The 27,594-nt window shown below is 46.7% G+C and overlaps 1 protein-coding gene and 1 long non-coding RNA gene across 3 annotated transcripts; one reads left to right on the top strand and one right to left on the bottom strand.

Moving 5' to 3' along the window:
• Positions 1 to 2,644: 2,644 nt before the first annotated feature.
• Positions 2,645 to 23,190, top strand: LOC310753017. 2 transcript variants are annotated; one of them, XR_014543061.1, is made up of 3 exons: positions 2,666 to 3,242; positions 3,384 to 4,329; positions 23,135 to 23,190. It is a non-coding gene; the product is annotated as an uncharacterized lncRNA (long non-coding RNA). The 2 variants fall into 2 exon arrangements; XR_014543062.1 differs by lacking the exon at positions 23,135 to 23,190 and having other exon boundaries at positions 2,645 to 3,242; positions 3,384 to 5,303.
• C1S (complement C1s) lies at positions 5,036 to 22,489 on the bottom strand. Its single transcript, XM_083593340.1, has 12 exons — positions 22,222 to 22,489; positions 21,708 to 21,820; positions 20,459 to 20,663; positions 19,818 to 19,995; positions 17,577 to 17,702; positions 15,574 to 15,773; positions 14,446 to 14,599; positions 13,212 to 13,327; positions 11,164 to 11,242; positions 9,275 to 9,409; positions 8,021 to 8,095; positions 5,036 to 6,124 (listed from the first exon to the last, which is right to left on the bottom strand). The coding sequence occupies exons 2-12, from the start codon at positions 21,725 to 21,727 to the stop codon at positions 5,325 to 5,327; spliced, it is 2,088 nt and encodes a 695-aa protein (XP_083449466.1). The 5' UTR covers positions 21,728 to 21,820; positions 22,222 to 22,489; the 3' UTR covers positions 5,036 to 5,324.
• Positions 23,191 to 27,594: the final 4,404 nt, after the last annotated feature.

Here is a 27,594-nt window from a genome sequence, read left to right as displayed (position 1 = left end):
TGTTTTTATTATGTGTTTTGTGGTTTTATATCTTCATTTTATTCTGTGAACTGCCCTGAGACCCTAGGGTATAGGGCAGCATATTAATAATAATAATAATAATAATAATAATAATAATAATAATACCACCTGGTCCATAGGGTTGGTTGGCCTACCTTGTGGTCACACCCATCCACCCACTACATAAAAATCATTTATCCCAGGTAAAAGGAGGCAGGGTGGTGTGCCCAATTTCAGCTTTCTGTTTAGAAAAAGGAAGTCAGGACTCAAAGCTTTATGACACCCCAGGAGAGCCTGTGAACAAATGGCTAATGGGAAGTGCAGGAACATGACTTCCCTGCACATCTATCTCCCTTGAGTTCCTCGCAACCTTTCAGTCCTTCTGTGCCTCCTCTTTGGAAACTCCTTCAAGCCTTCCCTTCCTCTTTGCCACTCCCTGAATTCAGTGCTTTGGGATAGCTCTGCTCCTCCAAAGGAATTTCTAAGATGCAGAAATCTGGGAATTTTTAATTTTTTTTATTTTAATGAGGAAAGAATGTTACTGTTTTGGTAGAAAAGATCATGAAACTGTGTCTTTGTTTTCTCCCAGTTATTGAGCCCAGATGGGGAAAATCCCAGCTTGCTTAGTCATTATTTCCGAGGATCCTGACCCTGGTGTTTATTTAAACAGCTGCTGCTACAGCTCTATTTTGCACACGTAGTATCCCAACACATAACTAAGAGAACCCCGGATTTCTTGAATTTCCTTTTTAAAAAGCACCTTTCCAGCTATGTCACCATTTTATACAGCTCCGGTTAAGGCATGCGACCTTGAAGGCTTCCTCTGGTGCCTGCCAAATCTCCCAGCATCCTACTGACCGACTGCTCAATGCCCACTTTGTTATGGGGTCTCCATCTTGAAAAGTATATATTGTTGGAGGAGGAAGCTGGAAAAGCAATAGTCTTTTGCCTCTTTCAGCACAATGTACTTTTCAAGACACGGATGGTGCCTGAGTTTCTGAACAAATGGTGGAGCAACTGGGAGGTTACAAAGGAAAGGGAAACAATCTGTGAAATGGGTGTGTGTGTGTGTATATAATATGTGACCACTGGCATGCTGCAGGAGTCAGCAGAGAGGGGTGGGGGGAAAGTTCTGAGTGCTTACAGCCCCCCAAAGCTGGACCCAGTAATACGGATTTTCCAGACCCTCCAAGTGTCTCTTTTCCCCCAGGGACATAACACCAGTTATGTCTCCATGAACAGTGAGTCCGTAAGTGACTGTGGAGGCCAGTTCTGGATCCACACGTCCTTCCACAGTGGGGACATAGGTTTTCGGCCGGGAGTTGATCACGGTGAGGGTTTGCCAAAGGTGCCTTCCTCTTAGCTTGTTTCTCCTTTTTTCACCCTAAGTTCATGCTTCTTCAAAGACCATCATGAAGTGTAGGTGGGTTCCCGCGAGGCAAGATACAGTGATAACAGCAAGAACCTTTATTGAACTAACAGAACTGGACAACAGGGGCAAAGCAACTGCTTCTATACATTTCTGAAGGCCCGGGCCACTCCCACTCCCTACATTATTGGCTGCCTAAACTTCCAAGCTGCGAATCAGGAGTCAGTGTTTAAGAGCCAATGACAGAGGCCCAAATCCTGAAATGTTCTGTGATTGGATATCATGTATTGAATCAGAACACAGGAGATCAGAATCCTTAGTCCAGACTCAAGCTCAGGCAAACACATACAGTGGTACCTGGGTTTAAAAACAGTCCAGTTTAAGAACAATTTTGTTTACAAACTCCACAAAACTGGAAATAGTGTCCCACTTTGAGAGCTTTACCTCGGTCTAAAAATGGAATCCAAACAGTGGAAGGGCACCAGCGGCAGGAGGCCTCATTAGGGAAAGCGCGCCTTGGTTTAAGAATGGTTTTGGTTTAAGAACAGACTTCCGGAATGGATTAAATTCATAAACCGAGGTACCACTGTACCATTGAATACATAATACATGACACCTTTGGTAAAGGCGGATTTCCAATTGGAGCCCTTGCAGGCCAATGTTTCCCAGTTATCAGTGCTTATACTGATAACTTTAACTTTTATTTTATATACTGATAACTTTTATTTTTAAGATTTCTAATGAGCTTCAGAAACCACAACCATTTTTCTAAAAATCAGATTTGTGCAATAATGAAAAACAGTGGTTTCTCTAGATCTCCCTGCTACGCTTCCTCTCCTCTTACTGATTTAACTCTATATTACCGAATTGATTTCTCCTACAACCAACTTCCTGCTTCAGAATGCAAAATGCCTATCATTTTAAGACAACATAAAATGTGAGTGTGCAAGCTTGTGTTGAGTTGGGAATTCATGGATGTGTGCTATTGTGCAGTTCCTAGGCAAACACGTTTGTTTCTTTTTTAAAAAATGCACACTGCTCATCTGATTCTTGCACACATACGTTTGTACAAAATTAACACATTTAAAGCAACAAATTAGAAGACGGTATTGAAGAGGAAGGTGGTTTTGATTTTTCAACTGCAAATACATGCATGTTTCGACTAATGAGGCCAAATTTGAATGGAGTCAATGTGGATTCTAAGTGAGATCCAGCTCAAATATGGTCAAGCCCAAAGTTTCACAAAATGTCAACATTTGACTGCCAGGAGCAATACATTAACAAAGCAGTAAAGATCCTTTGCAGTCTATTGGGGGGGGGGGTCAAGAAGGCAGCACACATGATTCTGCATTTGGTTCTCTTTTTAATATAATCCAACTGAGTATGTGTTACAAGCAACATGTAATGCATTTGTAGTATCAGGGCTGCATTCAACATACAAACGTAGCTGTGGAGATTCTGTAGCAGCAACAGAAGCAGCAGCAGTGAGGGCTTATTCCAAGGATCAGCTAAATATCAGAGACAGGGAAGTTCTCCTGTCTTCCTGTTGCACACAGTACATGCTGTTTCCCCCCACTATGCGTCAGTGGCAGCAAACCAGACTTTGTTGCACTTCCTAGTGGCACCTCCCTCAATCCAAAACCACCCTCCAGGAAGAAAAAAACTTACTGCAATAGAGATATGTACATTATAGATTGTATGGTCATCTGCTAGAAAGCTTCTACGGCATCACTGAGGACGAGGAATTGTTTCTCTCCCCCTCCCTACGCAGCTTTTGGAATGGTTTTTAAAGGGGTTTTGGTTTGTGCTCTTTGCAGAAACTCCGAACATTTTTCTGATGGAAATAGGGACGTCCTAAGGAAAAGCAACAGAGGTCTGTATATCTGAAGAAGTGTGCATGCACACGAAAGCTCATACCAAGAACTAACTTAGTTGGTCTTTAAGGTGCTACTGGAAGGAAAAAATTTTTTTGTTTTGACTATGGCAGACCAACACGGCTACCTATCTGTAAGAGGTCTGTATAGTTAAAGCTATGGTTTTCCCATTCGTGATGTATGGAAGTGAGAGCTGGACCATCAAGAAGGCTGATCGCGGAAGAATGGATGCTTTTGAATTCTGGTGCTGGAGGAGACTCTTGAGAGTCCCATGGACTGCAAGAAGATCAAACCTCTCCATTCTGAAGGAAATCAGCCCTGAGTGCTCACTGGAAGCACAGATCCTGAAGCTGAGGCTCCAAGACTTTGGCCACCTCATGAGAAGAGAAGACTCCCTAGAAAAGACCCTGATGTTGGGAAAGATGGAGGGCACAAGGAGAAGGGGATGACAGAGGACGAGATGGTTGGACAGTGTTCTTGAAGCTACTAACTTAACCAAACTGCAGCAGGCAGTGGAAGACAGGAGTGCCTGGCATGCTTTGGTCCATGGGGTCACAAAGTGTTGGACACGACTAAATGACTAAACAACTAAACAACAACAACCAAGGAAAAGCAGGACATTCCAGGATCAAATCGGAAACCGGGACGGCTTCTGTAAATCTGGGACTGTCCCTGGAAAATAGGGACACTTGGAGGGTCTGACTTTGCTTTTCCCCCATTTGTGTTCTACATGCACTAGAAAGACACTGTCATGTTTTTTGGACTTTGCTTGTGACACAATTGCCAGAAATGTTGGCCCCTGCTGTCTCTGAAGTATAGTCACACCTGCCTTCTCCAACACTGCAGGGCACCTTTATAATTATTTTCTTAAGGGTGTGAACAGGCTTCCTCCCCGCACTGAAGGGCTGTTCTTCCTCTCCCCTGAAAAACCCGCTAAGAGCAAACTTCAGTCTGGAGGAAACCAAATTGACGTTTACTCCGATTCAGCGGTAAAGATCAGGTTTCACCAGGAGAAAGTGGCAGGGCAAGCACAAGTTGAGATGAGCACTGTGCTTTCTTCAGCTGGTTCAAACCATAAAGGTAAAGGTAAAGGGACCCCTGACCATTAGGTCCAGTCGTGACCGACTCTGGGGTTGCGGCGCTCATCTCGCTTTACTGGCCGAGGGAGCTGGCGTACAGCTTCCGGGTCATGTGGCCAGCATGACTAAGCCACTTCTGGTGAACCAGAGCAGCGCACGGAAACGCCGTTTACCTTCCCGCCGGAGCGGTACCTATTTATCTACTTGCACTTTGACGTGCTTTCGAACTGCAAGGTTGGCAGGAGCAGGGACCGAGCAATGGGAGCTCACCCCATCGCGGGGATTCAAACCGCCGACCTTCTGATCGGCAAGTCCTAGGCTCTGTGGTTTAACCCACAGCGCCACCCGCGTCCCTTATGGTTCAAACCATAAGTAGCTACAAATATGAAGTTCTTATCCCTATTGGCATCATCTGTTTACACAGAACATATTAGGTTATTGACAATTATATGTGCATTAGGATAATAAGAATATACACACCTGTATATCAATGTATGGGTATGTAACAGTATTTTTTCATTCACTTTTTCTCTCTTTCTTCCCACCCCCTCACTCTCTTTTTTTATAAATGAAATTCTTCTAATAAAATGTGTGTTGTTGGTGTTTTTTTTAAAAAAAAGATCTGTGGTATAGGGCACTTTTCAAAGGAATTTAAGCAGCTACAAAAAAAGGACATAAGATATAAAAGAAGAAATTAAGCAGACAGGAAATCATTTAAGAACAAATCCAGCCTGAAAGCTTTTGGTTGCTCTATTTGCTTCTCAAGAAAGCAGGTTGTGTAAAGAAACTGGCAGTGCACAGACCTTCACTCCAACCTCCCCTCTCTTGCATTACCAGTATTTCTCTAACTTGAGTTTTCTGCTGTTGTTGGACTACAACTCCCATCATTCCTGACCACTGTCCCTGCTAGCTAGGGATGATGGGAGTTGTAGTCCAAGAACAGCTTGGGTCCCACTTTGGAGAAATGCCATGAGCCCAAAACATCAAGGAAGCCTGGTGCTTTTACAGACACGAATGCATCCTCCTGGTCTCATTCTGGCTCATGACATTTGCGATCCAATCCACGTAATTTGACACCTTAGTGTAGAGGCCGTAGGTGCCGCACTTTGGCCCCCAAGAAACCAGGCCAGCGACATAGTAGTGCAATTCGTCGTGGAGATATTTGACAGCAAACGCCCCTCCGCTGTCTCCATCGCAGCTGTCCTTCCCGTTGCCCCCTCCACAAATCATATTGTCTGTGAACACATAGGTCAAAGAATCTGCTGGGGGATCTGGCCTCACGCTTCGGCACTTGTCCATGTTAACCACAGGGATCCGGGCGTACCTAAGGTGTATCGCCGCACGCGTCTTAGGCGTCCTGCCCCAGCCAGATATGTAGCCCAGGATCCCCATCGGCAAGTCGTAGTCGGACGATGCACCAGGCAAGCAAATGGGCGAGATGGTAGGACCCATCGTCAAGGGTTTCGCCAACTTCACTAGAGCAATGTCATTGTCAAAGTTTGTCCGGGGCTGGTTGTTTGCCATTTCCAACCAGTCGGGATGGACGATTGTGGCTTCCACATCCAGTGGCCTAGCGCCTTCCATGGCATTTGCCCCAATGCGAAGCATCCCTGCGTGGATGACTGGGCACCGGGTCTCATCCAGCACGTGAGCTGCAGTCAGAACCCAGCGGTCCGAAATCAGAGCCCCGCCAGCATGTGGGTATTCAAAATAGATTTGCCAAGGGAAGTTTCCTTTTTTGGCTTGTTGGCCTCCAAAAATCCTCCCCGCCCCTTCAACGGGCTCAGAGGGAACTCCGCAAACTAGAGAAAGGATAGAACAACAACAGCAGAAATAAGAGCTTGCGAGCAGCAGGAAGACTGGATTTGCACAAATGAAATAATCAAAACCATTTATGTTCACTGACGTGAGGGAAAGCAAGCAATAACTTTAGGGTAGAGGGTTCAAGTTGAATCCGGTTTTGGGACCTGTGGGCATGCATGCGTGTGGACCTCTCCCAAAGTTTTTGCTTGCTGCAGCTTGTTAACTTTGCCCAGAAACATTAACTGGGTAGTACAGTCGTACCTTGGAAGTCAAACGGAATCCATTCCGGAAGTCCGTTTGACTTCCAAAACGTTCAGAAACCAAAGCGCGGCTTCTGATTGGCTGTAGGAAGCTCCTGCATCCAATTGGAAGCCGCAGAACCCATATTGGACATTCGGGTTACAAAGAACATTTGCAAACTGGAACACTCACTTCCGAGTTTGCGGCATTTGGGAGCCAAAACTTTTGACTTGCAAGGCATTCGGGATCCAAGGTACGACTGTATTGAGAATGAAGCCTGCTATACACATATCTATGGGCTATACACATATCTATGGGCGTAGCCATGGGGGGCAGCTCCCCCCCAATCAAGTAAATAAATAAAAATACTTAACTAGAAGTAGAAATAACCAGAATATTTGAAATTGAAATATTCAATTTAACTGAGGTCACTTGGATGATGTTGTGGTGCATTCTCCCCACTCCCCCTCAAACTTTTTTATTGATTTTCCAAATAAAATTAAACAAACAAATAAACAAACAAACATAAATCTCAACCATATTTAAACCTAATTTGTTGTGGTGCATTCTAGCGACGCAACTGGCAACCCGACTGAGTGATAGGCGTGGCTTCTGCAAACTGACCAATCATGTGGCAGGTAGCTTGGTTCTGGAACAGGACAGGTGGGTGCCCTGTCCGTCCCTCCAACATAAATCCTGACTATGCCGATGCATATATCCCCATTCTGAGATTTGCTTGCTTGCTTTATTTATTTAAAAGACTTACTGCTTTTCAGGGAAATTGCTTCACAAAGAATTATACGATCAGCAATGTGTATGAAGAACAATAAATAAATAGCCCATTAAAAATAGTCCAATAGGTATCAGTTGCGGGTACGCAGGAGGGGGTGTTTTGTTCTTCAGAACCTGCAGGAGCCCACCAGAACCAAGCCCCATCACTGCTGAATGTACACAGCAGACAGACTAGGCAAAACTATTAGAAACTAGCTGCAGGTTTGGCTCCCGTGCATCTTCTTCTACTGTGGGTGTTATGTACTGAGTTGAATAGGATCCAAACTGCAGCAGTCTGATTGGTCCTAGAACAATAGGATCCAGAATGCAGCAGTCTAATTGGTCCGCAGGAGCCACCCAATCCAACTCCAGGTGGAAGTGAATCCGCAACCTGATTGGCCTACAGGAGAATCCCGGAACTGGCCAGTCACGTGGGGCCCATTGTGTAAATAATGTATATAAAGCAGACATTTCAGGGGAACTTCCATTCCTCCTCACTACTATGAGCTGAATAAAAAGCATGAAATCCACACTCGACTCCGAATATATTTCAGTGGGTCTATGCTCTCTTCCCTTTTCCTAACCCCCAAGATGGCTGTGCTCAACAACGTGATCAGCAAAAAGGGACTCTTGAAACATGGATCATTGTTACTTCCTGCAGGACTGGTGCTTTGCAGAAACATCTAAGAGGAGAGCAGGTTTTAAAGCTCTGGTTTTCAACCATCTCGAATCATTGAGGCAATTCAAGAACATGTCCCAGCAGAGGAAGCAAGAATGTTAAAATATTGGCAGGTTCTTCTGTAAACTAGACAGTGCGGTGGACTCTTGTCACAGCACTTTGACCACAATATCCACATTTAGAAATAGAGGGCTATGTACCGTACCTGGGACACAAACTGGAATCTCTGTTTTCTCATCTTCATCCACCCATTTCCCACTGGCTGAACACCTATAAAGTCCTTTCGGAATAAAAGAATACATAGCACTATTCAGTTATTTGTTTTTAATCTGCGTTTCATACCCAAATGCAGGCGAGATCAGAAAACAGATTACAGGCCATTGGTGGCCCTTTGGCCAATTTCTAGCAAGCCATGTAGTGTCTGCTTGTCCATGGGTTTCCTGTAAATAATGTTGGCTCCAGATCTGATCCAGCCATAGTTGTCAACTTACAGATTTGAAAATAAGGGACCAGCAGCCTCGAAAATAAGGGATCAGCAGCCAAAATAAGGGATTTTAGTCAACCAGCTGAAATACGTAGTTAAAAGGGACCAGCACCGGTTTTTTGCCCTTCGTTTCCAGAGGTTGCTGCTCAAGACACCAGCTGATGAAACACTGCAATGAAATAACTACAAGCAGCCACAACTTTTCGCGCAAAACGAAGTCCAAGCTACGAAGATGCTGCTGCAGTTCTGTATCTTTCCTCTCGTACGCCATCTGTAGCTCTCAGTTCCATCAGGTGGGGCGGGAGGAGGGGGGGGGAATAGCGCCCGAAGTAAGCCCGCAGATCAGACCATCTATGCTAGTCTACCACTACAAATCTATGGCAGAAGCGCTTGTGGTCCTTCCTCCGTTTTCCCCCTCTATGGTTAGCCCTTGGAACACCTGCCCGCACCTCCGCCTCCTCCTCCTCTCTCTGAACTGCTTTCTCTATGGTTGCCCTCGCTCTCCTCTCAAGGAGCAATTCATAGGCCACGCCAGGCTGCCCATCTCATCTGGGTCCTTCGGTGGCGGCAGCGGGCAGAGGGGAGGCCGGCAGGGCGGGAGGGAGAGGAGCTGCTTCCTTTGAAACCCGGGAAATTTAAGGGACATCATCAATAAGGGACAGCAGCGGGACACAGCGCTGAGATAAGGGAGTTTCCCACCAAATAAGGGATGGTTGACAGGTATGGATCCAGCAATGCACTTCTAATGTGCTTACCCAAGAATGGATACACTGGGTCGCTTAACACAAATTAGCTATGCTTTAACTCCGTGTTTCCCAAACTTGGGTCTCCAGCTGTTTTTCAGACTACAATTCCCATCATCCCTGACCACTGGTCTTGATAGCTAGGGCTGATGGGAGTTGTAGTCCAAAACCTGCTGGAATAAGATGCTTGAATCAGGTGCTTGGATCTGAAAAGGATGGGACACATCATTACCTTTGCCCTGCATTGTATAAAACTTCTCGTTGCATGAATAGCTGATCGTGTCTTGATATTCCGTGTTGTCCTCGGTTCCTGACAGGTAAGTGACTTTCCCATTTGCAAGGTGCTCAGGCTCGCCACAATTTACGGCTGCCGGGGGGAAAAGATGGGGTGTTAGACTAGAATCTTCCCTCTGCTGCCACCTGCCACCTCATCCTGGTCAACCCATATTCTGTCAGGCCTGAACATACTTTCCATTTCTTCTTTTTGTATGGTACATAAAGCAGGGGTTGCCAACCTTTTTGGACTAGTGGGCACACTTCACATTTTGAGAAATTGGTGAGGGTGTCGGTCGCAAGATGGCTGCCACGGAGGGGGTGTGGCATAACGCAAAATCAGAGAGGCAATGACCTGTGACAACCTTAGGCTTACCATGGGAAGTTGGTTATGTCCTGCTGCTCCTGATTATGGTCCCTCAGTACCAGGAAAAATATTGTTACAGAAGTTGGGCACCACCCCCCCACTGTCTGCCAGAGGTCTTATGCTCCTTTGGAGAACTGACACACAGTGGAGACTGCCGTAGCTTTAAAGAAATATGGTTTATTCACCTATTTACACCTTCAGTCTGCATGGAGTCCAGATTGTACAGCATGGTCATTTCAAGAGGGGCTTGTCTCCCACAGCCGTGCAACCCTGGAGTCCAAGGCATCTATCTCAGGCCAGCCTTCAGCCAGCCTGCCCAAGATGGATCCCAGTCCTTCTTCCTCCTTCTCCTTCCCAGCAACTCCTGCTCAAGACTCTCTTTTTCCTGTAACCCCACACCTAGTTACCCTGGCAACCTTCCCAAGCTCCCCTCTCTGTTCACACCTCAGGACAAGTGGGGAGGACAGTTCTCTTGCATTGCCAATGGCCCTCTATTGTTTCTTAATGGTCCTAGCTTGGCCAGGTCATTTTGAACAGACTAGCTCAGGAATTCCTCTGCAGCTGGTATTTCTCCCTTCACATTACAAATAATCAAAATCCTACCATTTATTAATTTCTAGGGTTTAGCCCCTGCCCCCCAAAATCTAGAACAATATACAAGCTATAGAAATCACTTATCTACACATTTGGTCCCAAAACTTTCTTTCTAGGGTGACTAAATGCTCCCCCCCCAAATGAGAGCTCAAAGTTCGGGGCACCTGCCCAGGGCAACCACTGAAAGCCTTCGTGGGTGCCAGTCTGTAACTTCCAAGTTATCCCTTCCTATTTCCATCTCCTTCCAGGACCAGTTGCCTAGAACTGGAATGGCATAAACGCCCTCTCCATTGAAAAGTCTCTCATTTATCTTGGGTAATCCACACAATGGTGTTTAAGCTTAACTGTACTGAGGACCAGTGCTTTTTTTTCTTTCTTAAAAAATGTTTAGGGGTACTCTCATTTCGACTCAAGCAAACCACCATTTTATAGTTCAAATCGGGGGAAATAATACAGTAAATGGACAAAAGTACAAAGATTCACAAAATGTTTAGGGGTATGTGTCCCCCTGCGTCGTTCCCCCCCCCCAGAAAAAAGCACCACTGAGGACCACTATTTGGGTTGCCTTATTGCTTTGTGGGTCACTGTATTTTCTTACCCTACACAGCCACCACAAAGGGGAACAATCATTCTGTGTGGCTGCCATCCAGCTCAGCTATGAAGAGAGCTATGAAGAGAGCTGGAAGTTTCTTTGTGATTACTCACACTGCTGAAGAAGCAAGCTGCTTTCCAGTTTAAATTTAGAAGTGGTTTGCCTCTTCAGCATCTTGTCAAAACTTCAGAAAGCCTCCTGCTTCTCAAGTATTCTTCTCTGTTATGATCCCTGTGTTCTCAAGACCAACTGAAAGTGTGTTATGGACCACCAATATAGGAAGCCAAGCACTTACGGACACATTCGAGGTCAGAGTTGCTCCACTCGCCGTTGCTTTGACAGACAGAGTAGAAGGATGTGAGGCTGCCTTTTGACTGAAGGGAACAGAATTGAGAGACACTGGAGTTAATTCATTGGTTGAGAAATGTATCAGAATGACATACACACTGCTCTCTCTCCCTTGTTACATGAGGGGAGTCTTGGGCCCTTGTGTAAAGTGAGAAGATATATGGAGAGGATGCACAAAAGTTGTTTAAGGAGGTGGAACATTTGCACTAAGCAAGACTGATGGCATTTCATCTCCGAGCTTACCCTTGCGTTTAAAAGCATGGGGCTAAACAGAGTTTAAATCCCATCTTGAACAGTTTGATTGCAAGTGTAGGAACTAGGCATTAGGCTGGTCTCCCCCTTTTGTTGTCCAGTTTATCAAAGAAACAGGCTACAGACTGAAAATGAAGTTTAAAGCACGCATTTTTCTCACAGTCAAGCATTTGTCCTTAGCAGCAACAGCAGTAAAAATAAATGCAGGTAAAATACTTGTGTTCACAGCAAAAATAGCTTCAGGCAAGTGCCTGATGCTGGAGCAAGCGGACAGATGTCCATATACATGGCTGGTGGAAGAGAGAGAGACAAAACAGGAGATATTTCTTTGCTTCTTCCTTCCCAGGAGAGGATGGGAAACGACATCATACAGAGCCTTCTCTACCAATTACATTTCTATGGCCTGAGTCTGCCTATCAGCAATGCAGCTCTATGGTCTTAACCCCTTCACTTGCTAACTAGCAAAACTTTGTGTTGTTAGATTTGACTACATATCTGTCACACTCAGGGCCTTAGAAAGGGACCTAAGTGTAGGTTTCAGGAGCACAGTGACTGATCCTGCAGCTGACACATCATATCTGGCCAGCTTAAGGGCCAGGGCGTACCTCTGTAGCTATTAGCTTTCTAGGAACTGAGGTTTCAACATGGGGGGATATATCCTGAGGACTCTGCTGATCATCTGAAGATTTCTGTGGCAGAAGTATCTCTTTGGGGTTCAAAGGAGGAGATGCAGGTTCTGGTGACTTCAGCATCACATGCAACACACCTGGAGTAGATTCATCTCCTCCTCCTCCTCCTGATGTTGCCAGAGGGCTGTGTCTCTCAGGATTCCTGGTCTGTGGCCATGGCACCAATTGTCAAGTACTGAGGGGAGTGAAGGGTGGCTGGTGACATGTCAACAGCCCTGCAGATCAGACAATGGCTGCTGGCTCTTTGCGCTGCTAATACTGCTGGCCACAGGAGGCTGATATAACAGCCCACAATCCACCTGGCCTGGGACGTCTGGTGATATGGGAGGACCAATCTGGTGCCACCAGCAAGTATAAAGACTCTTATTGTGAGAAGCTTGTCCCTGAAGGAGGCCACACAGCTCTCATTTGGTGAATCAAGCCATTGGCTGGTCCCAGATTGTTCCTAAAGGTAAAGGTAAAGGGACCCCTGACCATTAGGTCCAGTCGTGGACAACTCTGGGGTTGCGGCGCTCATCTCGCTCTATAGGCCGAGGGAGCCAGCATTTGTCCGCAGACAGCTTCCAGGTCATGTGGCCAGCATGACTAAGCCACTTCTGGCGAACCAGAGCAGCGCATGGTAACGCCATTTACCTTCCCGCCAGAGTGGTACCTATTTATCTACTTGCACTCTGATGTGCTTTCGAACTGCTAGGTTGGCAGGAGCAGGGACCGAGAAACGGGAGATCACCCCGTCGCGGGGATTTGAACTGCCAACCTTCTGATCGGCAAGTCCTAGGCTCTGTGGTTTAACCCACAGCACCACCCGCGTCCCCAATATTGTTCCTAGGTAGTTGTTTATTCAGCCAGCCAATCTGCCTGAAGCTTGCATTTCAGAAGACCTGGCTGCCCACTGGTCTGGGCCCCTGACATCAGTGCAGAAAGAATCCTCTCTCACTGCTATGTTGAGATGGAGAAGAGGCACAATGCATATCGGTGTAGAAGTAGCAGCAATGTACTGTTCATGCCAAGGGGGTTCTCAGAGCCTAACTGACCTTGGTGGGCACGGACTTACCAGTACAACCTCATAGCCTTTGACACAGGTCACCTTCACTGAATCCTTAAAGACGTAACGTTCTCTCACGGGTTCCATACTGGAATGCGGAATGACAGTTTCTTTGCAGGGCATTGCTTTGCAGATGGAAAGGGGGGAAAAAGGAAACCGGTCAACAATCACTGAATCACCTGGCACACGCTCTCTCACACATGCACACGCCCCTTGTCATTTTCTGTCCCCAGCAGTCACAGCCAAGTCAACAGAAGCCATGCTTTTATTTAATGCGACTTCCTCTCTGCTCTGAGGGTTAATGAGCCTCTTCGACTCTCAACCGCATCAACAAGAGGAAGAAGTAGAGGTTGGCGCCCATTGACAGGCACAGACACGTGATTCCAGTATTGCCCCCCTCCCTCCTCCCTGTTGAGTTCTACAAAGGCAACACCAAGACTCAGGAGGAGAAAGGCTATCTGCTGTTTCTGTGGGATCTGGCATAGGACCATGACATGACGGGCAGTGCCTCCCTTGCCCTAATGGCCCAGGTTCCACTGATGAGGAAGAACGGATTGGTTCACCCTGTCTCCTGAGAGCTAGCAGCTGTAGCCTGCAGGGCCTTCAGCTAGAACCCTTGTTCCCCTTTCAATTTCCCCATTGCCCACCAGAGATCAGAAGATTTCTCAGATTTCTATGGGTTTTATAGAGGTGGATTTTGGGTGACTGGTTGGTGAAGCCTCGGGGTTGCTGCAGGGGCTACTGCAACTATGATGTAGAGTGAAAGGCAAGAGGAGGTGGAATTTTGGCGCTGCACAGGGTGCCACTGAAATTCAAGACCCCAAGGTCCCCATTGGGTTTTCCTTCTTTCCCTGCTTCCAGTTCTGGTGGGGCTCATCCCTAGCCAGGAAGCCACTTGTCAACACACCAGCCAACCCCTTAGATGTTCTGCCAGCAGTGCACCAGATTTGCTAGTCTTAGCTATACCCAAATACCCATTCACAATTTGGGTGCATAGCAAACCTCAAGTGTTCTCTCCTGCAGCAATTCACCCCAAGAACAACTGCTCTCAGAAACAGCAGCCATTCTGCTTGAATGACATGCCTCGTCTGCAATTGTTTTCTCCTGCACTAGACTTCCAACTCAAGGTGCACTTTTGCTACTTGCAAGCACATGCCCATTCTCCTAAGAACGACACATATCTCTGTCCCAGAGAGCTCACGAGTCTGCCCCACAGGTTTGCTCTCATGGGATATCTACTCACGATCCCCAAAGTAGCGGATTTTCCAGCCTCTGCCTTGCTCTGACTGGTCCGTTTGGAAGAAAATGTCAAGTGTATTGCTTCTAGTCTTGATTTCTGGAGGGCCTGGGAATGTGTTGCCACAGTAGGGGCCAAATTGCTGGTCGCCTGCTGAGAACTGCAAGAAGAAAAAGAAGAAGAAGAAGAAGAGTTTGGATTTGATATCCCGCCTTTCACTCCCCTTCAGGAGTCTCAAAGCGGCTAACATTCTCCTTTCCCTTCCTCCCCCACAACAAACACTCTGTGAGGTGAGTGGGGCTGAGAGACTTCAGAGAAGTGTGACTGGCCCAAGGTCACCCAGCAGCTGCATGTGGAGGAGCAGAGACTCGAACCCAGTTCCCCAGATTACAAGACTACTGCTCTTAACCACTACACCACACTGGCTCTCGAAACAGATTAAGGAAAAATAATAGAGGAAGACAAAAGAGGCAAATTTAACAGGAAATGCATCTAAAAGAAATACACTCAAGATTTGGAGAGGAGAAGGCGTAAGGGAAGCAGAAATTTGGTACTTGAGGGATTAAGGATAAAGAGGGGAGGGGGAGGGAGGGACGGAAGGGGAATAAAAGATCAGGCTAAGTTCAAATTGAAAGCTAGGTGGAATAGCTCTGTTTTACAGGCCCTGCAGAAGGAAGTTAAATCCTGCAGGGCCCTGGTCTCATGGGACAGAGCATTCCACCAGGTCGGAGCCATCACTGAGAAGGCCCTGGTAGAGGATAATCTGACTTCCTTTGGGCCTGGGACCTCTAAACTATGACTATTCATGGACCTTAAGGTCCTCTGCGGAGCAGACCATAAGAGTGTGTGTACCTATGCAGTCTTCTCTTTCCCAACCCAAAAGGTTTTCCCCCTTTTTGTTTACTAAGCTGGTGCGCAAACAACAGCGTGGTACTGCAAAGGCAAGCAGGAGCAAAGGGCGGACACCGTGCCCCAAACCAGGCCTCCTGCTCCTGCCCAAGTGTGCCACAACCCCCAATGGCAAATGTCACCCCTGGGACTCCTGTCTGCCATTTGGCTTCTAGGGATACACAGCGAAGATGTATTCAGAACAGGAGCAAAGACACCCCTCTCTTTATCTAAGCCACCACATACTCTCAAGGTGTCAGGGCAGTTTCCTTCCGAGTCAGCCGGCTCGATGTCGAAGTCCTTCTTGCCAATGGTCAAGACCACACGGTATCCTGGCTCCAGGATGACACGGTAATCGCAGTGCGAGTTCTCAGGGTACAGGCTGGGGTAGTTGGGGCTGGTGATCTCCCCGGACAAGTCAGTGTACACATTCCCAGTGCAGTTCACTAGAGTTTAGGGAAGAGAAACAGCCAGGAGATCCGTAACAAAGTTAGATTGCCGTATTTTTTGCTCTGTAAGACGCACCAGACCATAAGAAGCACCTAGTTTTTGGAGGAGGAAAACAAGAAAAAAAATATTCTGAACCCCAGAAGCCAGAACAGCAAGAGGGATCGCTGCACAGTGAATGACTCCCAGGCTGCACACCTGGTCCTTCAGAGGCTCAGTTACCCCATTCAGGACCAGGGAGTCCTCCACACCTGCCCGTCTCCTGTTCCCCAAAAACAGTACTTCTGTCTTGTCAGGATTCAACCTCAAAATGATGTCATGCTGCCCAGTATTACCTGTTATGATATGCTGGGGTTTCTGGCTTAATGGGCTTTAGCATGAATGAGCAGTGTGCTGCTGCACATTGCACAGTTGCTTCCAGTTTGCTCCTCCCATGGACCAAGCAGGAGAAACAAACCAAGAAGTCTTGGCTTCTTGCAGCCTTTGAACCAGGCACCATGGTTTGAATGTGGTTTGTTGCTGCCTAAGAAGCCACTTTCGGTAATTTGCTAGCCATCATGCCTTGCAAGGGAGACTTGGATCAAGAGTACTGGGAAGCCAAAGATTTCTCCTGCTTGTGCCAGGCGAGGAGCGAAGTTGGGATGACTGGGCAACATGCACCCGCATGCTGTGATAAGAAAAAAATCTAGCTCGTTAGTACATGTAAGCAAAGCCAACTTTTCTTCTCTACTGTACTGAGTTTCTGTGATAGGTTGTTGCTTTTAAAATGTGACTTATTCTTTCGTAATTTTAAAAATCTTAATAAGAAATAAGAAACAAAAATATATATTCAAGTGAATTAGTGCCAAGAATTTGCACATGCCTATCTTGACTGTGTTTTCACTGGGCTTGGCAAAGTCATACCAGAAATTCCATGACTCCGTTTTCTATGCCGTCACTTAGTCTCCCACAGTTTATCAACATATTTCTAAGATTCAAGGGCTCAGATCTAAGTTCTGAATCCTGAATGACGTCTATGCAGGCTGCATCTCGCTGCCCCCTTGGCCTGCTGTATGACACATTATCTAAACATCCTTCAACTGCTTTTTGTAAAAAGCCAAACCCTTTTTTCAGATTCCTCATTCTAAGTCTCCTTCCATTACATCGGGGGGGGGCAGGGTCTTAGCTCCCAGTGTTTGGGATGATTTAATTATATTTCTTTATTATGCAATGCTAGTTTATTTTCCTTTCCTTGTGAGCAACCGCAGTTTCTTTCCATTTATCAGCCTCTGTGGAAGTTCACAGGCTGCGAACACTTTAAAGTGCAATGTTTCTCTCAAAGAAATCTGGGCACTGTCCAGTCATACTTCGGGTTACAGACGCTTCAGGTTGCGTATTTTTGGGTTGCGCACCGCTCCGAACCTGGAAGTACCAGAACGGGTTATGTCTGGGTTTCGGCGCTTGCACATGTGCAGAAACACTAAATCGCGCTTTGTGCATGCACAGAAGCACTGAATCATGACCCGCGCATGCGCAGATGCGGCGCTACGGGTTGCGAACGTGACTCCCACACAGATCACGTTTGCAACCCGAGTATCCACTGTATTTTACTCCTCACGGGGTTACAATTCCTAGCAACCCGTAACAAACTACAGTACCCAGAATTCTTTGAGGGTGTGTGTGCTTTGAATGTACTTTCAAAGTATAGTGTGTAAACAGCCACAGTTCCACAGTAGACTGCTGAAGTTCTTCCCATTTCAAGTACCATATCAGCAGTGGGGTAAGGACTGTGATTGCTGGATCAGTAGCAACCAGGCTCCTACCTCCACATGTCTTCAGATCCTCATGCAAGAAATATTCAGGTGGGCAAGAGCAATAGTAGCCACCAATATAGTTGTTGCAGTAATGGCTGCAGACCTCTTCCACAAAATCTGTGCATTCATCCACATCTGCAAGAAGTGAACAGAGATGGAGGTAAGAATGTGTGTGGAATATCATAAAAGGCAGAAAGGAAAAGAGGCAGTGGGATAAACCCTGTGCTGGTTAAGGGAGAAGAGATCCTTCATTTAAGGTAGAGTCCCAGTTACCGTATTTTTTGCTCTATAACACGCACCAGACCATAACACGCACGTAGTTTTTAGAGGAGGAAAACAAGAAAAAAAATATTCTAAATGAAACAGTGGATATATGATTTTTGTGGTTCATGCTGTGGCCACAGACATGTGATCTGACAGTGAGTTTGGAGTAGCCCAATGCAAAAATCCTGAGGATCCATGTGGATCCATGCTTTGTAACCACGTTTTTGCACCACTGCGACCCCAGGCAACAGTGGGTGCGTGATTTTTTTGGTGCAAGATGTAGCCATGGACATGCTATGTGATCTGATGGTGAATTTGGGGTGACCCAGTGCAAAAATCCTGAGGATCCATGTGGATCCGTGCTTTGTAACCACGTTTTAAGTGGGGAGGGAAGGAAAAACACTCAAGGGACAAGGAGCACGCGTGGGGTGTGTGGAGAAGGATGCTGCTAATAATGCTATTTAGCGAGCTGAGTGGGGAGGAGAGAGGGACAGAGAGCCTGCTTGCTTTCAAGGAGCCAACCGGACAGGAGCCGCTTACACTCGTGTAAGCGGCTCCCCTCCTCTCCCGCTTTGCTCCTTTAAAGAAGCAGGCTCTCTGTCCTTCTCTCCTCCACACTCAGCGGCTCTTCTCCCGCTTTGCTGTTTCAAAGCGAGCCTCGGAGGAGGGAAGGAAGGGGAACCATGGATCCTCTGCTCACAACTGCAGCAGATCCCCCCCGCCATCCGTAGGCATTCGCTCCATAACGCGCACAGACATTTCCCCTTACTTTCTAGGAGGAAAAAAGTGAGTGTTATGGTGCAAAAAATACGGTATTCCTTCTTTCTTGCAACCCTCACACAGCCTCACTGGAACACCCAGATTCAGGTAGGCCCTGCCACCTCTCATAAACTTCCACTTGCCTTCCTCTCAGAGTTCGGAGCCTGACCCCCCAAGTGCTTAAAATACAGTCGTCTCTTATGGGATCCAAAACAGATCTGTAAGCAGCCCTGAGTGCCGTAAGGGGGAAAGGTGTGGAAGAAATAAATAACTTTTGGTCACTACAATTTAAGAAGGATGTTGACAAGCTGGAACATGTGCAGAGGAGGGCAACCAAGATGATCAAGGGTCTGGAAACCAAGCCTTATGAGGAACGGCTGAAGGAGCTGGGTATGTTTAGCCTGGAAAAGAGGAGACTGATAGGAGAAGGGATAGCCATCTTCAAATATCTCAAGGGCTGCCACATGGAGGGTGGAGCAAGCTTGTTTTCTCCTGCTCTGGGTGTTAGGACTCGAATCAATGGCTTCAAGTTATCACCCAAGGTAACTGTTGGGAAGTTTGTGGTCTTCTATGCACGCAACCATCAGGCCATTTCAGACCACATGTGACAGTTCCTCAGAAACACCTCCATTCTTGGTCAACTCCTAGTTCTGCATCCTAAGCAATCTATGTACTAAATATGCAGATATGTACTAGATGATGGCTTAAGTGAGAGCCAGTGTGCTGTAGTGGTTAAGAGCGGTAGTCTCGTAATCTGGGGAACCGGGTTCGCTTCCCCGCTCCTCCACACGCAGCTGCTGGGTGACCTTGGGCCAGTCACACTTCTCTGAAGTTTCTCAGCCCCACTCACCTCACAGAGTGTTTGTTGTGGGGGAGGAAGGGAAAGGAGAATGTGAGCCGCTTTGAGACTCCTTAGGGTAGTGATAAAGCGGGATATCAAATCCAAACTCTTCTTCTTCTTCTTCTTCTTAAGTTGTTATGATATCCTTGCTATAATTCCTAAACAATTTCCATAACCAGTGTTCTTAATACTCTGCCCTTCTTAGCTGGGGGGTAGAGAGAGATATGTAATCTTGAGGTAGGCCCTTGAGCCTTGCTAAGAATCTGGCTTGTCCATTCAGTGCAATCTGAAAGGGTTCCTCCTACAGCCATCCCAAAGCATTGCTGGGAGGAATACGTTATCTACAAAGTGTTTCATACACCAGGATGAGACAGACCAGGGCTTACCTTCTGCAATGTAATAGGCAGCAAAGCCAGTGAATCGCTCTTCATTGGAAAAGTCAGACTGAAAGGTGACTGTCAACGTGTTATATGGGACATGGAATTCTTCCAGGACAGGAGAGCCAGGAGTGCGGCTCTTCTTCCGCCCGCAGAACTGACCCTCAATGTGGTTACCAATCAGTACCTAAAAGTGACAGGCACACAAGACAAGTCTCTCTTAGCTTCTGCTTATAGAAATAGATTGTAAAGGTAAAGGTAAAGATAAAGGTACCCCTGACCGTTAGGTCCAGTCGTGACCAACTCTGGGGTTGCGCGCTCATCTCACTCTATAGGCCGAGGGAGCCGGTGTACAGCTTCCGGGTCATGTGGCCAGGATGACAAACCAGAGCAGCGCATGGAAACACCGTTTACCTTCCCGCCGGAGTGGTACCTATTCATCTACTTGCACTGGTGTGCTTTTGAACTGCTAGGTTGGCAGGAGCAGGGACCGAACAACGGGAGCTCACCCCGTCACAGGGATTCGAACTGCCAACCTTCCAATAGGCAAGCCCAAGAGGCTCAGTGTTTTAGACACATCGGTTCAGCACCAGCACACACGCCGATGCTCTGTATCTATCTGCCCCAGCAGTGGAATGGGGCCCCTGTACCTTCACGGAGTCATATTGGCAGTTTTGAGACGGCTCTATGTCCAGGTGGGTGAAGTAAAGATGGATGCCGTAACCAGGAGGCACACTGATTTCCCAGGATTCCAGAGCATTGTTGGGATATGCCTGAGGATAGTTTGGAGACAGGATTTCCCCGTACATGGAAGCTGCCTCAGTGCAAGCCAAGAGGAAGCAGGAAACAAAGCCCCTAAATAGGAGAAAGGAATATTGATAGGTAAAGGTAAAGGGACCCCTGACCATTAGGTCCAGTCGTGACCAGCTCTGGGGTTGTGGCACTCATTTCGCTGTATTGGCCGAGGGAGCCGGCGTACAGCTTCTGGGTCATGTGGCCAGCATGACTAAGCCGCTTCTGCCGAACCAGAGCAGCGCACGGAAACACTGTTTACCTTCCCGCTGGAGTGGTACCTATTTATCTACTTGCACTTTGAAGTGCTTTTGAACTGCTGGGTTGGCAGGAGCAGGGACCGAGCAACGGGAGCTCACCCCGTCACGGGGATTCGAACCGCCGACCTTCTGATCGGCAAGTCCTAGGCACAGTGCCACCCGCGTCCCTCTAAATAGGAGAAAAGAATATTGATAGTGGCTGCCAATTCTACTCTCTGCCCCATCTACCTATGACCCAAGGGGTGGAAGAGTTAAGTCAACTTGATTCAGCACCCCTAAGCAGCACAGGGTTGCCTCTACTATCTAGGGAGTAGGTGGTAAAGTTGCATTGCTGGTAACACAAGTGAGGGAATTTGGTTCCTAGATTTGAGGTCAGCAACGGGGGCCACTGAGGAAGATGCTTTTTTCTGATGGGTGGTATTTAGCCCTGTAATGATCCTGTAGCAAATGAGGAGTGTGGACAAGAAGCATCTTCGGCAACTATTACAGTGGAACCTTGGTTTTTGAGCGTCTCAGAAGCCAAACGTTTCAGAAGCCAAATGCCAAAAACCTGCTTCCATTTTCAAACACACCTTGGAAGTCGAATGGCTTCCACTGCATGTTTTTATTTTTTTCTCAATGGATTGTGCCGGCCGCCCATTGCTCCTCGGTTTTCAAATGTTTCGGAAGTCGAACGGTCTTCCGGAATGGATTACGTTCAAAAACTGAGGTTCCACTGTAGAACAAAGCCACAAACTCTTGTGGGGAGAGGGGTGTGCGCCTTGCCTGCCTCCCCCAACCCCTTCTTCAGCAAAAGTAGTTGCTGTCCAGAGTCTCACCTTATTAGCTCATATTTTCAATAACTTACCAAGTCTGCAAGAGTTCCATCTTGGCCTTCTTCCTCAAATCCACTGTGGCTGGACTTCAGATTTAGACAAACAAAACACGCTGGCTTGTTTGTCTTCTTCCCCTGAAGCAGGCCTGGTTGGTGGGCAGAGCAATGGAGTTAAAACCCAGCTCACGGAAGCCATAGGCACCCAGCCCCTACTAACCTTTAGCAAGGGAAACTGATTCCTAGAGTAGAGCAGGGTGCAACATGATGCACGCTTGCCCACAAAGTGGCAACAGGGTCATTAGCGCCATGTAAAGGCAATAGGTCAGGAACTGAGCCAAAGAGAGAGATTCATCACAGATGTTACCTGCAACTTATGCAAGATAGCTGTCTCCACCGCACCCCTCAAAACAACCATAGAAGCTTAGGAGAAGCATCATTTTCTTTCCCAGAAAGGCTGACATCCATCAGGAAGCATTTAACCCAAATGCTAATACTCAGATTCTGGGTTTTTTATAGATAAAAAACAAGTTTTTAACAAGAATTTTACCTTGCACTCCTCGTCTCTGCAGCTGTTTCTCTCTTTGTCTGGCTCCTCTATCTCCCTCTTCATAATCCTCACCAACCCTTATCCACATTTCTGAGCTGTTAATGTCACTTAATTGCAAACCTCCATTGCCCTCTGCTGTTTGAAAGATGCCATCCTCCAGAAATCCTATCCGAGAGAGAAAGTTCTAATAGTCTCTGGTTGCACAATCCTCTGTTTTTCTTTTTTGGCCAGGCCCAAGTCTGTGAGATGGGGAAGGCTGGATCCTTTCAAACTGGGCATTTTTCGGGGAAGTCAGGTGACTTCTGCAAAGAGAACAGGGGACGGGGAATTCCAGATTGGGGAAAAAAGTTCAAACATTATGCAATCTTCCCTCGCCTTTTTGTTTGTCGTCATCCGTTGACCTCCAATCACTTTCCAGAAAGGGCAAAAAACAAACACACAAAACACACATGGAGAATTAGAAGCACCCAAAAGATGAAAACAGATTTCTTATCATGTATGTTTTTTGTCACACTTATTTAGTGTCTATATGGTCACATATGTAGGTATGGCTAGAAACATATGTCCTGATTACCAAGAGAAGAAACAATTTTGAGGTGTTGTTTTTTTCGCACCGTTAGAACAGTGATATTTTTCTAGGAAAAGAGGTGCCAGAACTCACTGTGAATGCCTCCCCATTCTCTTATAATGGCAATGGGGCCATGTGAGAGGTGCTGGAACTGAGTTCCAGCTGGAACAAAAGCCCTGCATGAGACCAAAAAGTCAAGCAATGCGAGAGACAACAGAGTCTCATGGTAGTATGAAGACCCTCCAAGTGCCCCTAATTTCCAGGGGCAGTCCTGGATTTACAGAAGCCGTTCTAGTTGCTGATTTGATCCTTGAATGTCCCACTTTTCCTTAGGTAAAGGTAAAGGGACCCCTGACCATTAGGTCCAGTCGTGGCCGACTCTGGGGTTGCGGCACTCATCTCGCTTTATTGGCCGAGGGAGCAGGCGTACAGCTTCTGGGTCATGTGGCCAGCATGACTAAGCCGCTTCTGGCGAACCAGAGCAGCGCACGGAAACGCCGTTTACCTTCCCGCTGGAGTGGTACCTATTTATCTACTTGCACTTTGACGTGCTTTTGAACTGCTAGGTGGGCAGGAGCAGGGACTGAGCAACGGGAGCTCACCCTGTCATGGGGATTCAAACCGCCGACCTTCTGATCGGCAAGTCCTAGGCTCTGTGGTTTAACCCACAGCGCCACCCGCATCCCCTCACTTTTCCTTAGGACGTCCCTATTTTCATCAGAAAAATGTTGGAGGGTATGGTAGGCCGCCCCCGTTTTCTTTTTTCTACATCAGGTAGGGGCTTCCATCCCCAAGTCCTTTTGTGCAGCCGAAGCACCAGACTTCTTTATGATGACCTGGAAATGGAACTGCAGTTGTGGTTCTACATTACACTGCGTTTAGCTTCTTCACAATGCTACAGCCACGCAGCTAAGCCAAAAAATGGGTGCATATTACTAAGTTGGAACTGGTAATGTGATAGGTTTTCAACATGTTGACTCAGAAGTAAATTATGTTCCTGTCAGAGGTAGTTTCTCCAGAGAAAGTGTGTTTAGAATGGCGGCTTTCAGTCAGCAAAGGTCTCCCCTTTGATTTGGTTTAACATCGTTCTGCTTCTTCTGCGACGCTGTAGAAACTATTACTTAATTGCTCTTTTTTAAAATTTCATGGAAATTTCATGGCTGATAGAGTTGATAGCAGGGCAAACAGTGATGCTGAAACACATTGTTAGGTAGACGTGGAAATGAAATTTAGCCAGAGATTAGTAGCAATCTAACAATGCCTCCAAAACATATGGAAAAAGCAGAGTGAATGCCTTTTCCTCATTTCTACTGGAAACAGTGAGAGAACGGAGTGTCAGCGGATATTCACATCCTCCAGTGTTTTGGGAGGGCAATTTGGGATGCTCCTCCCACATTACAACCCCCATCATGGGCCCACTTGCACCTGCCACCACCCACCCGCCAGCTTGCTCACTTACTCGCTGTCACTGCTGGAGGAACTGCGGGCGGGCGGAGCGTACCACCCCCGGAACCATCGGGGAGGGGGGTACCATCGCGGCCAGGCCCCCCAGACATGCGCCACGCACCTCCATTCCCATCGTTCAGCCTAGACACTGAGGTCCAGCTCCGAGGGCCTTCTGGCAGTTCCCTCACTGCGAGAAGTGAGGTTACAGGGAACCAGGCAGAGGGCCTTCTCGGTAGTGGCACCCACCCTGTGGAACGCACTCCCATCAGATGTCAAGGAAATAAACAACTATCTGACTTTTAGAAGACATCTGAAAGTAGCACTGTTTAGGGAAGTTTTAATGTTTGAACTTTTATCGTGTTTTTAATGTTCTGTTGGGAGCCTCCCAGAGTGGCTGGGGAAACCCAGCCAGATGGGCAGGGTATATTATTATTATTATTATTATTATTATTATTATTATTATTATTATTATTAGCTTGGCTCAGGTGGGATTTATAAACAAGCAACATCTGGATAGCCACAGATTGCCTAACCCTGTGAAACATCAATCCCCAGCTCCACAGCAGAGGGCAGCAGATCACAACTTAAAGGGCACCATCTCAATTGCCCAACTGATTTTGGAGACCAACTCTCTCTCTCAGCATGGTCCACTGCCCCAAGTTCACCGAATCGCAGCTAACAAGGTTAAGAGCCTGTCGAAATCTGTTTGCAACCCCCAAGCACAGAGTACAAGAGCTGGAGGGGAAAAGAGATTTAAGTCAAAGGTAAGAAAAGGGTTGGGACGCTGGTGGCGCTGTGGTCTAAACCACTGAGCCTAGGACGTGCTGATCAGAAGGTTGGCGGTTTGAATCCCCGCGACGGGGTGAGCTCCCGTTGTTCGTTCCCTGCTCCTGCACACCTAGCAGTTCGAAAGCACGTCAAAGTGCAAATAGATCAATAGGTACCGCTCCAGCGGGAAGGTAAACGGCGTTTCCGTGCGCTACTCTGTTTCGCCAGAAGTGGCTTAGTCATGCTGGCCACATGACCCGGAAGCTGTACACCGGCTCCCTCGGCCAATAAAGCGAGATGAGCACCGCAACCCCAGAGTTGTCCGCGACTGGACCTAACGGTCAGGGGTACCTTTACCTTAACAAAAGGGTTTGCTTTTCTCTGACAAATGCCAGAATTAAATTTATGTTCCATAACTACAGGTGCTTCCACACTAGGAGCAGGAGGCACCTCAAGAACCCTGTTGGTGGAACATTTGTAATAGCACCAGCGTTGAATTCCACCCTTGGTGGTTACTCCAGAGTCGGCAAGCTTTATCGACTCACTTTTTATGATATTATAATCCAATCACTGCCTGCCTGTTATTTTCTTTGAGCCCCTTTTCAAACTGTAGAAAAGCTGGGGGGGTTTTGTGGGGGAGAGAGAACAGAACAGCAGAACAGGTACGGATTGCATTAGTCCTACTCTTCCATCTATTTTTAAAGATTTATTTTTACATGTAGCTACATTGTAACACAAATTCAGTATCAGTACTATCATTACAGCGTACCTTTTGATCTATTTTTAAAAAATGATATATTCATGTATTAGGGTTTAAATGCATAAGTGTTTAGCACAAATTAAAATGTTGATCCCCACCCCCAGTACACACTCTCCCAATCTTTCTGTTCAGTGCTATTTTATTGTCTCCATGGGATTTGAACACCACTCTGAATTACAGCAATTTTATTCAGTAGTATTGATGGATCAGACCAAGTAAAGTGCTTTAAATGCATGGTGTATATATAGCCTGAGCTTGAGTGCTGGATGATAAGAGGAAAACGTTTATTTCTCCACAACATTCGTAATTTTATAAGTTTCTGTCATGTCACTCCTTCCCCTCCTGAGCCAACAAAAGAAAACAATAAAAAGTCTTCATATTCTCCAGTCATTTCTTGTAGGGAAAGGGCCCAAACCTTTTGATTCTTAACAACTCTGAGAAGATAGGCAAATTATTATCTCCATAGTGCAGTCTGGCAGAGGTGTGGAGATTTCTGAAGATAATTTCTTGCTTAAGGCCACGCAGTGAATTCGTGGTGGTGATCTTTGAGTCAGAGTTTTTCCCAGGGTGATTGGTTGCTTTCCTAGCTACCAGATAAGACTACTTCTTCGGAACTGAGGAATCTTAATTCTCTCTGCACAGTCACTGGTCACTGCCTTTGTTTCCACCAGCGCTGCTGTGTTTTTAGCAGATGCACGGTCAGCAACTGATGTGCAAGTCGCCTTGAGACAGTGGTTGAGAAGGAGATTGATAAATCACTTGTAATAATAATTATGATGATGATGATAAACCCAGCCCCTAGTACTGAAGGTTTGCCCATCAACTGCATCTTGGCTGCCGGGAAGCCTGCACCATTTGAATTCCTGCCTTCCAGGCAAGCGCTTGAAAGGCAAAGAGTAGGGGTATGGGGTGGCGTGCCCTGAAAATCCCATTAGCAGCTCCTCCTTTCCTCCCAACTAGTTCAGGTTGTCTGGACTCTCGCAGCATACTGCCTCTTATAAGTGGTATGTAAATGGCAGAAATACATAAAATTCCAGTTTCTCTGAATATATATATACAGACTCCATCTCCTCAGAATATTGCAAAAGAGCAATGTCTTTTTTTAGAAAAAGAAATTTTATTAGAAATTTCAACACAATAATTTTAACAAAAATACATCATCCACATTGTTTTCTCCCCTCCATTTTCCCCCTCCCCCCTAGACAAAAAACCCAACCTCCCTTCCCCCACCGGACTTCCCTCAGCTCCTTTCTCTGGTTTCTCAACACATCTTTCTGTCTGCATGTTGTAAAATGGTAAAGATCCTCAAATTATCTATCTATCTATTACAATAAAGAGTCTGTGGATGTTTATTCAAACAAAAGAACGATGTCAATCAACATTTGGTGATCTCCTTCTACCGGTCAACAATAGAAAGTGTTCTTTCATACTGCATCACGGTGTGGGACGCTGGTTTGACATCAGCTGATAGGAAGTGCCTACAGAGGGTGGTGAATACAGCACAAGATATTATGGGCTGCCCCATGAATCCGCTGGATGAAATAGCGGAAGAACGTTGCCTCAGGAGAGTGAGGAAAATTCTCAGGGATGATTCACACCCTGGCCGGCACTTTCTTGATCTCCTGCCCTCGGGCAGAATATATAGAAGCAGGATTAGTCGCACCAACAGGGTAAAGAACAGCTTCTATCCGTGGGCTGTCAGGGTGCTGAATGAAAAGATAACAACAAGGCAACTGACTTTCGCGTTTGGTGTGTGTGTGTCAGTAAACGAGGGGAATTAAGACGAAGAGAGCTGAGTGGGGGTGCTCGTGTAATCTCACTGTATACAAAT

This window comes from Podarcis filfolensis (assembly GCF_964270895.1).
Source record: "Podarcis filfolensis genome assembly, chromosome: 17".
Classification (NCBI taxonomy): domain Eukaryota; kingdom Metazoa; phylum Chordata; class Lepidosauria; order Squamata; family Lacertidae; genus Podarcis; species Podarcis filfolensis.
The sequence above is the reverse complement of the archived record's forward strand: the minus strand, read 5'-3'. Positions and strand labels throughout refer to the sequence as shown.

Coding starts and splice junctions, on each gene's coding strand:
- C1S (XM_083593340.1), bottom strand. CDS start 21,727: ATGGAACTCTTGCAGACTTG. Junction 11,243..13,211: donor AAGGCTATGAGGTTGTACTG/GTAAGTCCGTGC, acceptor TGTTCCCTTCAG/TCAAAAGGCAGCCTCACATC. Junction 6,125..8,020: donor GATTCCAGTTTGTGTCCCAG/GTACGGTACATA, acceptor TCCTTTCTCTAG/TTTGCGGAGTTCCCTCTGAG.